The sequence below is a fragment of the Tenrec ecaudatus genome, chromosome 2, assembly GCF_050624435.1.
Source record: "Tenrec ecaudatus isolate mTenEca1 chromosome 2, mTenEca1.hap1, whole genome shotgun sequence".
NCBI classification, from domain to species: Eukaryota; Metazoa; Chordata; class Mammalia; order Afrosoricida; family Tenrecidae; genus Tenrec; species Tenrec ecaudatus.
The window spans coordinates 218,696,543-218,710,386 of NC_134531.1; the positions used below are offsets into that span (position 1 = coordinate 218,696,543).

The window sequence follows — 13,844 nt, forward strand, 5'->3', positions numbered from 1 at the left end:
GTAGTGTAGTGGGTTACATGGTCTAACCCATCAGCAGAGGTTGTTTTGGATTTGGAGGCTCAAAGGAAGTTGAAAAGTTACATTGAGAGGGCCTTAGATAAGTGTATTGGGTTTTTTTTTAATGTATTTCATTATTTGGGGTTAAAGTTTATACAGCAAATCAGGTTACCATTTAGCAATGTCTATCCAACTTTACTCAATGGGAATTGGTTACATTTTTACAATGTGTCAACTTCCTTCTTCCCATTCTGGTAGTTCTGTTTCAATGCATCTAGTTTCCCTGCCCTGGCAGCTCCCCTTACCTTCACATCTTTGCTTGACAGTTTGCTCTGATCTATCAGATGACACAGCCTTGTTGATAGTGAAGACTTGAAGCATTTGCTGAAGATCAAGGATTGATTGCAGTCTTTAGTATGGGTTACAATTCATTGTAAGACCAAAATCCGCACAAAGGAACCGAATAGGTCACATCGTGCATGGTAAATGAAGAAAAGGTTCAAGTGCTGAAAGATTTCTCCATGCTTGGATCCAGTCATTTCTAGTATGTACTGGTGAAACATGCAATTTACGGCTGGCAAGAGTCTTCCTGAAAGGGCTGCTCTCACTTTGACTTGCAAATGATGTGTGTGACGAGGTTCCCACTGCATTGTCACTTGGGATTCGCCCTCCTCTTACACGGCCTTGGTAAATGTCTGCTCTGCAAACGCAGAATTCTGTTCCTACCAAACCTGTACAGCTGTCGTCACCCCCTCCTCACACCCAGAGCTGAGCAAAGGAAGAAATGGCTTCAGTCAAAAATGCCACCAACGCTTCTGCTGGCCTTTCCAGCTAGCCAAGAATAGTTTCAGCCTGATGCTGGTCCTTTTTCAGTACCTTCAAATGGTTGTGTTTTTGTTTGCTTTTTCACAAACCATGGTGATTTCATAGACAAGAGATGTCTGAAGGGCTTTGGAAATAGCTGAAGTACATAAGAGCAATGGCTTGCAAAAGTAATTAAGAAAACATTGCAGATGCTGACTCATTGTGACCCTCTTGTGTGTCAGAGCGAACTGGGCTCCACTGGTTTTTCAGAAGTAGAGTACCAGCTATTACTTTTTTTTTTTAATAATTTTATTGGGGGCTCGCACAACTCTTACCACAATCCATACACACATCCATTGTGTCAAATGCATTGTACAGTTGTTGCCATCCTCCTCCTCAAAACATTTGCTTTCTACTTGAGCCACTGGTATTATCCCATCTTTCCCGCCTCCCCCACGAACACTTGATAATTGATCATTATTTTTTCATGTCTGACACTGACCAATGTCTCCCTCCACCTACTTTTCTGTTGTTTATCCCTCAGGGAAGGGGTTATATGTAGGTCATTAGGGTTTTCATACACATCCATTTTATCCAGGTTTAATATCAGTATCTGTGGGAGACTCTCCTGACCGCTGTCATCTTTGGAAGTTTCTCAGGTAGTTTTAATGTAAATTCTAAGAAAGCTGTTATCCTATGTAAGACAGAAACCTGTTAGAGTAGATAAATTCAAGTGTTTTCCACTAAAAGGAGCAAAAGTGGGAAGCCTGTACTCAAAGATGGGAAATTTGCAAGACTCAGAAAATTAAAGCAGTCCGACCAAACTCTAGACAGTCCCATTGAATGGGACTACTAGAGCCAAGTTAAAACACAGTGATCATGCTCATGACAGGTCAGTGGGGAGTGGCTACAAAGGGACAGTGCACTGGCCTGGGAAAGGTCTGCAGCTTAACTACAACAGTGGGTGGACTAGTGTTTATTTTTGTCAAAACTCAAGCATCCCTATATTAAAATGCATTTATGATTAAATAATTAATTTTTCCCTTTCAAACCTGAATGCTTTAAATAATATACCAATCTAAAGCAAATCATGTAAATAAGCCTGTATGTCATTGGAGGCTTAATTAGAAAAGGAATTCTTTCAAGTGACTGGAAACTTAAGACACCCTAAAACAAAATGTGGGAGCAGATTCTTGAGATGGACTCCGAGAAAGGAATGTCAGAACATGGGGCAGAAGGTGGTCCTGGGCTTCAGAGCAAGAGAGCATTACTGGGAATTTGAGGCGTTTCCTTCTCCAACTAAGAATGGGCCGTCACCATATTCCACGTTCTAGGAGAGGCCCATGAGAAAAAACTGACAGCTCCTACCCCAGGAAGCGGCGACACTGTGGTCTGACCTTCAACTAAGATAAACTTTCTCTCCCGTTTTCTGGCAAACTGCTGAAAAACATCATTCTGCAGGTGTTGTTATACTCCTCTCAGACTATAGACCATTTGGCTATGATACTTGTCTTCCAAAAATTGTCAATAAATCCTTCAGGTGAGAACTTGTCCCGGAATGTAGGATGCATGACAAGAACTGCATAAACCACCCTTGAATGAAGTTCTGGGCCTTAATGTCCCTCTGCTCCAGGAGCCCCCTTCCCGCCTTTATCTTTCATCTCTACATCTGTCTCAATTGCAAGCATGCCCCTCTGGACCATGGTTCAATTTGTGAGAGAGCTGGTTTCTCACAAGTTCACTGTCACTGAGTGGAATTGGGCTCACAGAGCCCCACTATTACAGAGGACAGCCAGGTCTTCCTCCTGTGGAGAGGGAGGTTTTCGGTTAGCAGCCAAGCCTTGCACGACTGCATCACCAGGGCTCTCATCCACCCCAGTGACACCTTAAAGATAGAGGATGGAAAACATACAGATAAAAGAAACTGCAGAGACACATCAACCAAATATACTGCTTAGATTTTATTTAGATTCCAACATGAACTGCCTGGAAAGGTAATTATGAAATGACCATAGAAACTTGAACAGATTCCACCTGTTAATAAAGTTATTACTTTACCAGATGCATACAACAGTATTTTGGTTTCAAAAACGACCTTATGTTTTGGAGATATTAAACTAGATGTAATTATGATGGCTAGAATGTGCTTGAAAATTCTGAAGGGTTTTGAACTTAGCACAAAGAAATAGTCATCACAATGTTGTGGCACTGGAATATGGATAAACATTTAGACAAATGGATAGAACTGAAGAGTCCAGAATTAAATGTTTATATCTAAAGCCAACTGTTTTTGGGTTTTTCTGAAAAGGTTCCAAGTCCATTCCATGGGGAAATGATGTTCAGGCAACTGGATTTTCAGATGCAAAGGAATGAGGTTGCATCATTACCTTTCTCTACACAAAACCCCCAAATAGATCAATAACGTGTGTGCCTCAACTTGTCGAAGGAAATCTTTAGGGTTACTGTATTTTGCAATGATTCACGGGTAAAATGCCAAAACACCATGAGCAATTTAAGAAATATAAAATTGGAATTCATCAAAATTTAAAATTTGGTATGGACACGTTTTGACAGTGAAAAAGTATTTAGTCACTTAGTTTTCATTAAGATTTTCAGTCTTGATGAAATCTGAACCACTTTGTAGGAATGATTCTGGTTGACCTCACTGCGGTTTAAGCAATAAATGCTAGTTGAAGAGTGTTCTGCTGTACTAGCCTTTTTAAAAATTTAACAGGTCTCTTCCCCCCAAATACTGTATATATCAAGAATGCCAAGGTTTCTTGGGAAGATTTCTTGAGTTAAGATTTCAAAGCCCCACACTTGATAAAGATTAAAAATACATACTTTGAAAGAATCAATTTAGCAAGCAAGTTTCTCTTATTGTCTGTAAATCGTTTTCCCACTAACAGCCACATAACAAATCATTTTGCAAGATATTAAAGGTCATCACAAGGGAAAAGGAGCAACTTGCATAAAGAATCACTACCTAAATTTAAATATCCACACACCTGAAGCATGCCCGTTTCTTCTTCCTTACATATGCACATGCTTATTCATTCTGAAAGGTAAGCTCAGCCTCAGTATTAATAACTCTATGGTCTTCAAAGCATCTCAATTTCTTGGAAACCTCCCATACCACACTGGTGGGGGGGATGTAAAACAGTACAGTCGTGAAAAGCAGTATGGTATTTCCTCTCAAAACAACTGGGAATAAAAATACTATCGAGTTGGCAATCCTTCTACTTGGTATACATCTTTAAAAAAAGAATGAGCACAGCAGATATATGCACATCTATGTTCATCACAATATTATTCCCAAGAGCAAGATGAAAATACCTAAATGCCCACTGGTGGAAGAAAGCATCAAGACACTTCCATCTAAGCGTTCTGTCACTGAAGAGGTATAAATAAATAAATTTCCATCTAGGCAATGGTACACTACATACTGCTAAAAACGCAATAATGAACCTGTGCACTACCTCATGACACAGAAAGATGGAGGGCCTGATGCCCAGGGAGCATGTTAGTCCATGACAAATTGTGCACGAGGCCACAGTAAAATGTTTAAAAGTCAAGATACTGTTTTTCATTCCCAAAGAAACAGACTCTGATAGTTACCAGAGTGGGAAGAGAACGCAATATGTCAGAGGATTGACAGATGTTAACTTGGGTGATGTGGAAGACAATATCCAATTCAGGAAGATTTGGGGGTGTGGGAGTTGTCTGGGCAGGAGAAACCATCGAGAGGTATGACAAGTTGTTGAATGCAAAACTGAGCTGATAGGTAAACTCCCACCTGATTCACAATAAAAGGTTAGAAAAAAAGAGGAGCTCAATTTAGTTTTAAAATACAGTTAATATATAACATTTTTTGAAGTGATATCTGGAAAAGTAGGCATTATTATTTTATTACAAGATATTTTAAAATTTGAGCAGATACAATTGTGACAGAAAATCAGCTTCATACGAAAAATACACTTTCAATTATTTTACCAAGCAAATAAAAAACAATTGTTTTATTTGCTCTTCCAGAAGTTAATATACAGTAAAAATTTAATATTGCATGTGACATGTAATTAAGCATACATAGAAAATGAACAAATATTGAATGTTCAGAAATAAAAGGAATAATAAATAACAATGATAAAACTTTGAAAAAATAATGCACATTTCGTTGTGGAAAATATGATTTTTAATTATATATACATACTCATATAATAGAAAGCCATCTCTTTCAAATTGCACAAAACATGGGGCCAATTAAGCATGATCTTTCATGTCATGTAACACTATAATCCCAGGGCCGGTTGTGGCTCTAACTCCAGGATAAAACACTTATATCTGTAATATAATAAAAGGTATAATATATTTTTTGAGAAAGATTGTCTTCCTCAACTCACACTAGCCTGTAGTAGTCCAACAAAAGGCTGTACAGGAAACGTCACAGGAAGAAATATGTTTAAAGTATTGTGCCCACCCAATGTTGACAACGCAGCCAGACATGGGGTTGAAAGCAAACTTGATGGTACTGTTAATATAGTGAATACTTTTATATTACACTAAGACCATATAAAACACTTTGCATTTAACCATGATTGGCAATCTCAGCACAAGGAAGCCCTGGCAACATAGAATCAGTTTCTGCTTCCTTGTTTCTGTGACTAAAAATCTCTCAGGAGACAGGAATTAATAGAAAAGAAACATTAATGTTCAAGTCACATCTAAGTCTTCTCAGGATTGCTATGACATTTTCCTCGAGTCGCATTTAAGTTTTTTTTCAGAGGAGAAAAAATTAAAAGTAATGTCTCCATTGTGTAGTATGGCACAGCCCTCCATTCAGGGAAAAATACACTCTGAGGAGCCAGAAAGGACTCCAAAAGCCAGGGGCAACCTGAAAAGCGCTTGTGAACACTGCCAGCCTTTCCTCACAGTAATAAAAAATATGTGCAGACTTAATTACAAATATTTACATCTCAAAAACAGAACCTAGAGTCAGAAACTCAGCAAATCAGTACCAATAATTCTCAAGTTATTTTCAAAGGTATGATAATGCGTCCACAATATTTGTGGTCACACGTGAATGCATAGAATTCAACACACTTTGACTGCATATTGCAAAGATTATGATTCATCAGTCTTTTACCTCTTATAGCCATGAAACAACATTTTTTACATTTTGAAAGCTGTACAATCAAAAGCACTGAGCAAATTTTTATTATCTCAAATCAAATTTATTAAGTACTACTGATTTCACTCATTTGTTCAACAACTTGCCCTAAAATCTCATCCACTACGTCAACATCGTAATTCACTTGCTGAAGATCTAGATCAGGCACGATCATGGCCAACAGCTGTCCCACGTTGACACGAAGAGATCGGAGTTTAAGGCTGCAATACAAATATCCAAGTGTTAGCAGAGCTTTAACATAGTTTAATATTTACATGTAATTTAAAATTGTTTCACTCCCAGCAACACATTTGTGAAGTTGCAGTGAAAAAACATCTAGTAGAGTAGATAGATGATTGTTTTTAAGTGTCAAGGAATGGGTTTTGACTCGTAAGGAGCCTGTGCACATGAATACAGGAGACCACCTTCACCATTGTTCCAATGTTCAGGCCCACTGTTGCAGCCATTGTGATACCCTAACAGCAGACACTATGAATGGAAATGTTTCCTAAAACATGATTGCTGAGACACTCATTCATACTATGTAAAGGGGGCAGGGTGGGTGGGAGAGCAAAGAAACTCACAGAACTTTGAGGTAAATAAGATTTTTAAATCACAGGACTTTTGTGAACCTGTAATATGCTAAAGTTCATAGAGATAATTTTATCATGCTTTTTCAAAAAATAATGTTTTGTTCAAAGCACAGTAAAACTTCAAGCTAAATAGTGGGAAATATTTCTCAGCAATACCTATGTGTTTAGGCAATCGAGTCATGATTTACCAAGTACAATTTTACAAGTGTGGCCCTTGACTATGAAGCAACCATCAGAGTGACGATAATCTACCACATCAGATTCACTATCAAAATCAAAGCAAATCATACCAGAACCCTAGGCCTGTTTTAGACATTGAGATGGGGTGATCCTTCATTTACTAGTTATTAATCAGTACTAATTCTTAGAACAGAATTAAGCACTGCTTCCTGATCATCATTTATCAGGTGAAATAGAATCACTGAGCCAAGGGCAATGACTAATTTTGTGATATCCTAAAAGTCAAGTTTAGGGAAGGCACATTGAAAATGAGGATGTCATTGGTGAGTGACATGGAGTTGATCCCAATAGTGACCCTACAAGACAAGAGTGGAACTGACCGCTAAGCGCCCTAGTGACAGAGCGATTTGTACATTTCTGGCCGCTAACTGAAAGGTCAGACTCCTCAAAGGAAAAGATGCACTGTATGTACTCCTGTATAAGCCGAGTTTTTCAGCACAAAAAATGTGCTGAAAACTGGGGTTCGGCTTATACATGGGTTAGTGGTACCCAACTAAGGTCTAACATCTCGCTGGGCTTACCCACCCCCAAGGTTAACTGGACGAGCACCCATTATCTCTCGGATGATTGCTATTTCTCCGCTGTTCATTCAAAGCCCGCTGACACTGCAGGGTTTTAAATGTTTGTTTACTCACATCTAACCAATCTGAGCCATCCTATGACATGGACGGCTCCAATTTGCAGAAGCACCCCTAGTGATTCACTTACGCCAGCAGCTGAACTGGTAAGGATGTGTCTGTGGCTGTGCTCCGTCTCTCCCCTCTGGTCTGTTAATTCACATCCTGCATCCCCTGCCCGCATGGACCTACCCCGCCCTCCCGGCTACACTTCGCTGGGGAGGGGTGCGGGGGGATGATTACCATGAAAGTTCTTTTTCAAAGTCTTGGTTTTTTATCCTATTAGAAATGGATACTCTTAAAAAAAAATAAAAGAAATGGATACTCTTGAACCAAAACAAAAACACCGGTCATATGAGGCTGGTTTCAAAATGAAGGGTGTGTCAAGAGCAGAAGAGAGCAATTAACAGTATTGCAAGGAGGGAATTCTGTGTTGAAGAAAAGCAAGTGAGGGAGTGGCGGAAAATGAAGGCTGACTTTGAACAGATTCCAAAAGCTAAAAAAGCTCATTGTGGTTTAATGTCTTTTTATGGGGCTCTAGAGAGTGAATTGCATAAATGGGTTATGGAGTGTCATCAAAATGGTTACTGCGTAACGCGCATGGGAATCCACATACGTGCTCTACAAATGGCTAAGGATAACAAATAAATTTTTTAAATTGCTTTGTCATCAGGATGGTGTACCCACTTAATGAATAGGTTTGGTCTACTATGTTTGAGATAAAGAACAAAGATCTCCCAGAAATTGCCATAAGACCTTGAAGAAAAAATTATGTCATTCCAATCATTTATTATAAAACAAAGAAGGATTTATAATTATGACCTGGCAGATATTGGGAATATGGATGAAACTGCCATGACTTTTGATCTTCCAAGCAACAGAACTGTGGGAAGTTTAGGAGAAATAAAACAGTTTTCTCTATAAAAAGAAACAAAAAAACCCCACATTTTTCTCAAAAGCACAGGAAATGAAAAAAAAAAACACTTTACATTTGCTCTCTCATGTTTGGCTAATGGAACTAATCTGTGTCCTGTCATTATTTTTAAAAGAAAGACCTTGCCTAAAAAGATCAATTTCCCACCAAGAATTACTGTGCGTGCACATGTTAAAGCCTGGATGGATGAAGACGGAACAAAAAAATGGCTGGAAGAAATTTGGAACCGACGACCAGGAGCAGCCTTAAAGAAAAAGCCATCGTTACTTGTTTGGGATATGTTCAGAGCCCACCTATCGGCTGACATAAAAAAATTGGCAAAATCTAGTAAAGTTACTAAACTTGAAGGACTGCTAGTGTCTCACTGCTTTATAACTTAAATGTTAATTTCTTGTATTATCTATCTGTATATTATTTAACGGTTTATTTCTTGAATTATATATCTATCTTTATAAATATATTTATATATAATTACTAGCAATCTGGTTTGTCTCTCTAGAGAACCCTGTCCAATACAGCTGTTATTCCAGGTGGGCTTACATCTATACTGCAGCCTCTGGATGTATCTTTGAATAACCCTTTTAAAGACAGTGTAGGAAGGATGTAGCATGAATGGATGTCACCTGGTCAAGCCCGACGAACAAAAGGAGGAAATCTCATGAAGCCTGACATAGAGTTAATGGCAAAGTAGGTTCGAGATGCATGGGAAGACAATCCAGAAGACATGGTGCGACGTGCCTTCCAGAAATGTAGTATTAGTAATGCTGTGGATGGCAGTGAAGACTGTGCTTTGTGTGAAAATGACAGCAGTGATGGTGACGACGGTGATCTCAATGAGGACATCTTCTATGATGACCTCACACCAGCTGAAGCTCTGCACTGGGATACGGATGATGATGAGGAATCCAGTTTTGAAGGATTTTAACTCTTTACATTTTAGCTTGGTTGCCGATTGAGCTCAGGGAACAGTACTCTTAAGGTATCACTGTTTTTGTTGAACCTATTTTCCACTTACTGTGCTGGTTTACTAATGTTAAATGACTTGTCCTTTTATTTATGTTTTTTTTATTTTAAAATAAATATTGAATACATTACTCTCAATTTTTAGTAATTCTATTTTCATTTGTTTTGATTATTGAAACTCACCAATAGCTTCTGCATTTCCCACCCTAGGCTTATACTCGAGTCAATCAGTTTTTCTTCTTCCCCAGGTAATAATTGGGTGCCTCGGCTTATACTAGGGTTGGCTTATATTCGAGTGTATACGGTAACCCTCTGCTTCCATAAAGATTTATAGGCCTGGAAACCTACGGGGGTGCTCTACTCTGTCCTAGAGAGTCATGATTCAACTCAAAATGAACTTAAAAGCAGTGGTTAAGATCATCAGGTGTTTTCTTCAGAAGAGCAGCTGGAGGGGATTTGAACCACCAATCTTTTAGCTAGCAACAGAGCTCCAAACCATGGCACCACTGAGGCCCCTTGAAATGAGGAGATCAAACAACAGAGATGAAATTGCAAGCTGATCTCTCCAGTGCTCCACATTGCTGCAGGAACCTCACCCTACCTTCCCAGTGATCTTGCCGAATAGGGCAATTCAAACTGTCATCAACAGTGGTCTACACCAAAGCGGGCACACCCACTACCCTCCGTGGCACTCCTGTTGCAGCCGGCACCCTGCATGCCCTCCAAGCTTCTGTGGGCCACACTCCTATAGCTTCCTGGGAGATTATCCAGTGCAGCACTATCCTCGCAAGCCCACAATCACCTGACCATTGTTCCCTGAGGGGACATCCAACTCACCCTCCCAATAACAGACTACTGGTTGTTTATGGAAAGAGTGAAACCACAGGAAGATGAAGCAGTAGCCCACCCCCCAGTGCAGTTAGCTACAGGCAGCTTAAAGAACCATTCCTACGAGTCTCACAAAGTGAGCCCAGTGGTCGACTCTCTGGAAAATGGCGCCAGGCTACTCTAAAATGACACGTAAACAGAAACCAGCCCCAACAATCTCAACAAAAACCAGGAGAAACAAAAGGGGATGTTGGAAGAAGTCATGAACTAACGACATGCATAGAAGAAGCAGACACTGATCTGTCACAGAAAGAAATCTTCAGAATGCTGCTTGGAGTCATACAGGATATGAGGGAAACAATACAGAAAAGGAAGAAATTATAGAGGAGATAGAGGACATGCACCAAAGGGAAATACAAGGTCTAAGGGAAGAGATAACAAAAGCCAGTAGCAAATTCACAGAATTCGCCAAAAGACTTGAGGAGGCAGAGAATCACATGAGTGAACTAGAGGATAACCAGGCCGACTTCACAAAACAGGAAAGTCACATAAGATAATCAGAGAAGCTGAAAAAAACAAAAACAAATCCTGAGAGCCATGTCTAATATTATGAAGAAGAACAACATTAGAATAATTTGAGTATCTGAACAAGATACCACCACGAATTCGAATGCAAAATTAGCAAGGGAATTCTTTAAAAACTTCCCCAACTTAATGAATGAAAACCAGGGAACCATTCAGAAGTCTGAAAGAACACCAGCTAGACTGAATACCAAGGAGCCGTCACCAAGGCATATAATAGTTAAACTACCCAACTTTGAGGAAAAGGATAAAATCCTAAGAACAGATAGGGAAAAACAAGCAATCACCTATAATGGCGCCCAATAAGAATATGCTCAGACCTATCTATCAGCAAATACAATGAAGAAGAGAGTGGAGTAACATATTCAACACAAACAACACAAACCCAAGAATACTCTCTCCAGCCAAATGATCTATTAAGATAGAAGGAGAAGAGTTTTTCCAGACAAGGAAATACTAGAAGAATACGTTCAAAGAAACCCAGCCCTACAAAAGATCCTTGCTGGCCCAGGATGAGCAGAGAACTCCAGGGCACAGTGGGATAGCTTGCTTTACCTGACTTTAGCACCTATTATACAGCCACAGTGGTCAAAGCAGTGTGGTATTGGTATAATGGCACAGCTAATAGTTACACCAAAGCACATTACAAAAAATGTTAAATTAGGACCAAGGTGCTACACAAAACCAACTGCTGTTACATGGAAATTGTAAAACTGTCCCTTAAGACTTTCTCCCCTGCAACCATTACAGGACCAGAACAGCAGGGCTTTCACCCAGACCTCAGAGATGCTGCTGGGAGGGTTCAAAACACCAACTTTCTGGTTAGCGGACCAGGGCTCCATACAAAGATGATAAAAATAAAAACAAAAGCATATGGTACCAAGTCTAAAGTTTTAAAAAATATTAATTTTAAAAATCAGCTTGACATATGTTTTCATGTACTAGTTGCTTGTATTCTAACCTTGGCCAAATTCAACCCATAGTGCAAAATCCAACTTGCTTTCACTTTTCCGACCACAAACCTATTTTACACCACTCTAACCAAAAAAGTGCTTTATTTCTTCTTCTTCTTTTTGAATCACTTTATTGGGGGCTCCTACAACTCCTGTAACATTCCATACATCAATTGTATGAAGCATATTTGTGTATGTTTCCATTATCATCATTTCCAAAACTTTTTCTACTTTAGCCTTTGGTAAAAGCTCTTTTTCTTTTACCCTCCCCTCCACCACCTTCGTGAATCCTTGATCAATTCTATATTGCATTATTGTTTCATCTTACACTGTCCATTGTCTCCCTTCACCAGGAGTTATTCGCCCACTTGTTGGGGTGGGGGGCTATATATCCAACCTGTGGTGGGTTCCCCTTTTCTCCCCCTTCCCCCTCTCTGGCCATCTCCCTCCCTCATGATATCATTACTCCCACGACTGTCCTGAGCGGTTTATCAGTCCTGAATTTCATGTGTTGAGAGCTTTTATCTATGCCAATGTGTGTTCTCTGATCTAGCCAGATTTATAAGGTAGAACTGGGTCATAATTAGGGGGGGGGACAATCAGGAACTAGAGGAATGATGTGTTTCATTGGTGCTATAATGCACCTTGGTTGAACCATCCCTTCCTTACAGCCTTCTGTGGGGGTATATCCAATTGTCTATAAATGAGCTGTGAGTCTCCACTCCAACCCCCCCCCCCCCGCTTTATTCCTTAATTCTGTAAATTGGACCTAAACGGTTAGCTCCTTGAAGAGAAGGATCGTGATGTGCTACTTTTTATGTATATCTCCTTGCATATTCTAATGATGGGCCTCAGCAGACATTCAATAATGTCCTTCATACGAGCAGTTATTATGCTAGCCAGCTTTGTCGACCCGCACACAGCCTCATTCCAGATTACCTTTCTCCATCAGCGCAATTTATAGATTCCTCAATATTACTTGAAGTTGAGACTGTTCCTATCTGTTGACTTGTAGATTTTAACTGTTCCACTTCAGTTTTGAGTTCTTCACACTGTAAACGGATTTGGGATTTTTCCATTTCCAATAATTCAACCTAATAAAGATACAAATCAATGTTATTTATCATTGCAAAAGTTAAAATATTAATGGCAAAGTGCTACTCTAAGCTAAGGAACTTAAAAACCCGCTTAATGAAAAGTACCCTTGACTATAGTGCTTCCTCTACCTCACCCCACCCCCACTATCATGACCCCAGTTTTACTTCATAAATCCAGCTAGACTGGAACATGTACACTGGTACAGATAAGAACTCTAGACGCATGGAATCCAGGACCGATAACCCCCTGAGGTACAGTAATGGGAGTAGCAATACCATGTGTTAGGGAGAAGGTGGGGGGAGAGGGGGAACCGATCACAATGATCAACATATAATCACCCCTACCACCCCAATGGGGATGAAGAACAGAAATGTGTTAAGGAAGACAGCAGATGGCGTAGGATATGAAAATAAAAATTTAGTCACTCACTCACCCACTCACTCACTCACCCACTCACTCACCCACTCACTCTCCCCCCAAAAAAAAAGAAAAATTTATCAAGGGTTCACAAGGGTGGGAGGATAGGGGAGGGGGAAAAAGTAGCCAATACTAAGGGCCCACGCAGAAAATGTTTGGAAAGGGATGAAGGTAACGTATGTACAAATGTGCTTAATATAATAGATCTACGGATTATCAGAACTGTAAGTGCCCCAATAAAATTATTTAAAAAAAAAAAAAAGGAAATTGCCATTGACTGAAAATGTTAAATATGAAGCTTTCTAAAAACAATGCCTCATTTGTTTACAATTTCACTGCTATGACTTTTCACACTGGAAGAATATTTAATCACTACTTGACCCCAAAACAGGGGCAGCTAAAAAATTTTAAAAACCAAAGCACCAATACTTAAATTATGTTGGATGTCAGTGACTTATTTCCTGAACATTCATTAATTATAAACAGTTGAAATGGACATAAAGAGATCTTTATACATTTTGTCAGCATTAGATCATGAGCCAAAATTTCAAGATGAATGTGCATAAAAGTAAATATATCTACTATATGTACATATATTCACATATATACAAGAAGGAGTAAGGCCAGCAATACACAGCTATTTCTAAACTC

General features: G+C 39.4%; 1 protein-coding gene across 2 annotated transcripts in view; it reads right to left on the reverse strand.

Annotated features, from left to right (window-relative positions):
- Positions 1–2,786: 2,786 nt before the first annotated feature.
- Positions 2,787–13,844, reverse strand: part of MORC3 (MORC family CW-type zinc finger 3) — a 54,684-nt gene continuing 43,626 nt past the window's right edge. Inside the window, exons 16-17 of one of the 2 annotated variants that reach the window (XM_075542315.1) lie at positions 12,618–12,772; positions 2,787–6,189 (exon numbers count right to left, since the gene is read on the reverse strand). In XM_075542315.1, coding sequence (XP_075398430.1) covers positions 6,036–6,189; positions 12,618–12,772 — 309 coding nt within the window. In that variant the 3' untranslated portion in view covers positions 2,787–6,035. The remainder of the gene's footprint in view (positions 6,190–12,617; positions 12,773–13,844) is intronic. The other variant, XM_075542316.1, reaches the window with a different exon arrangement.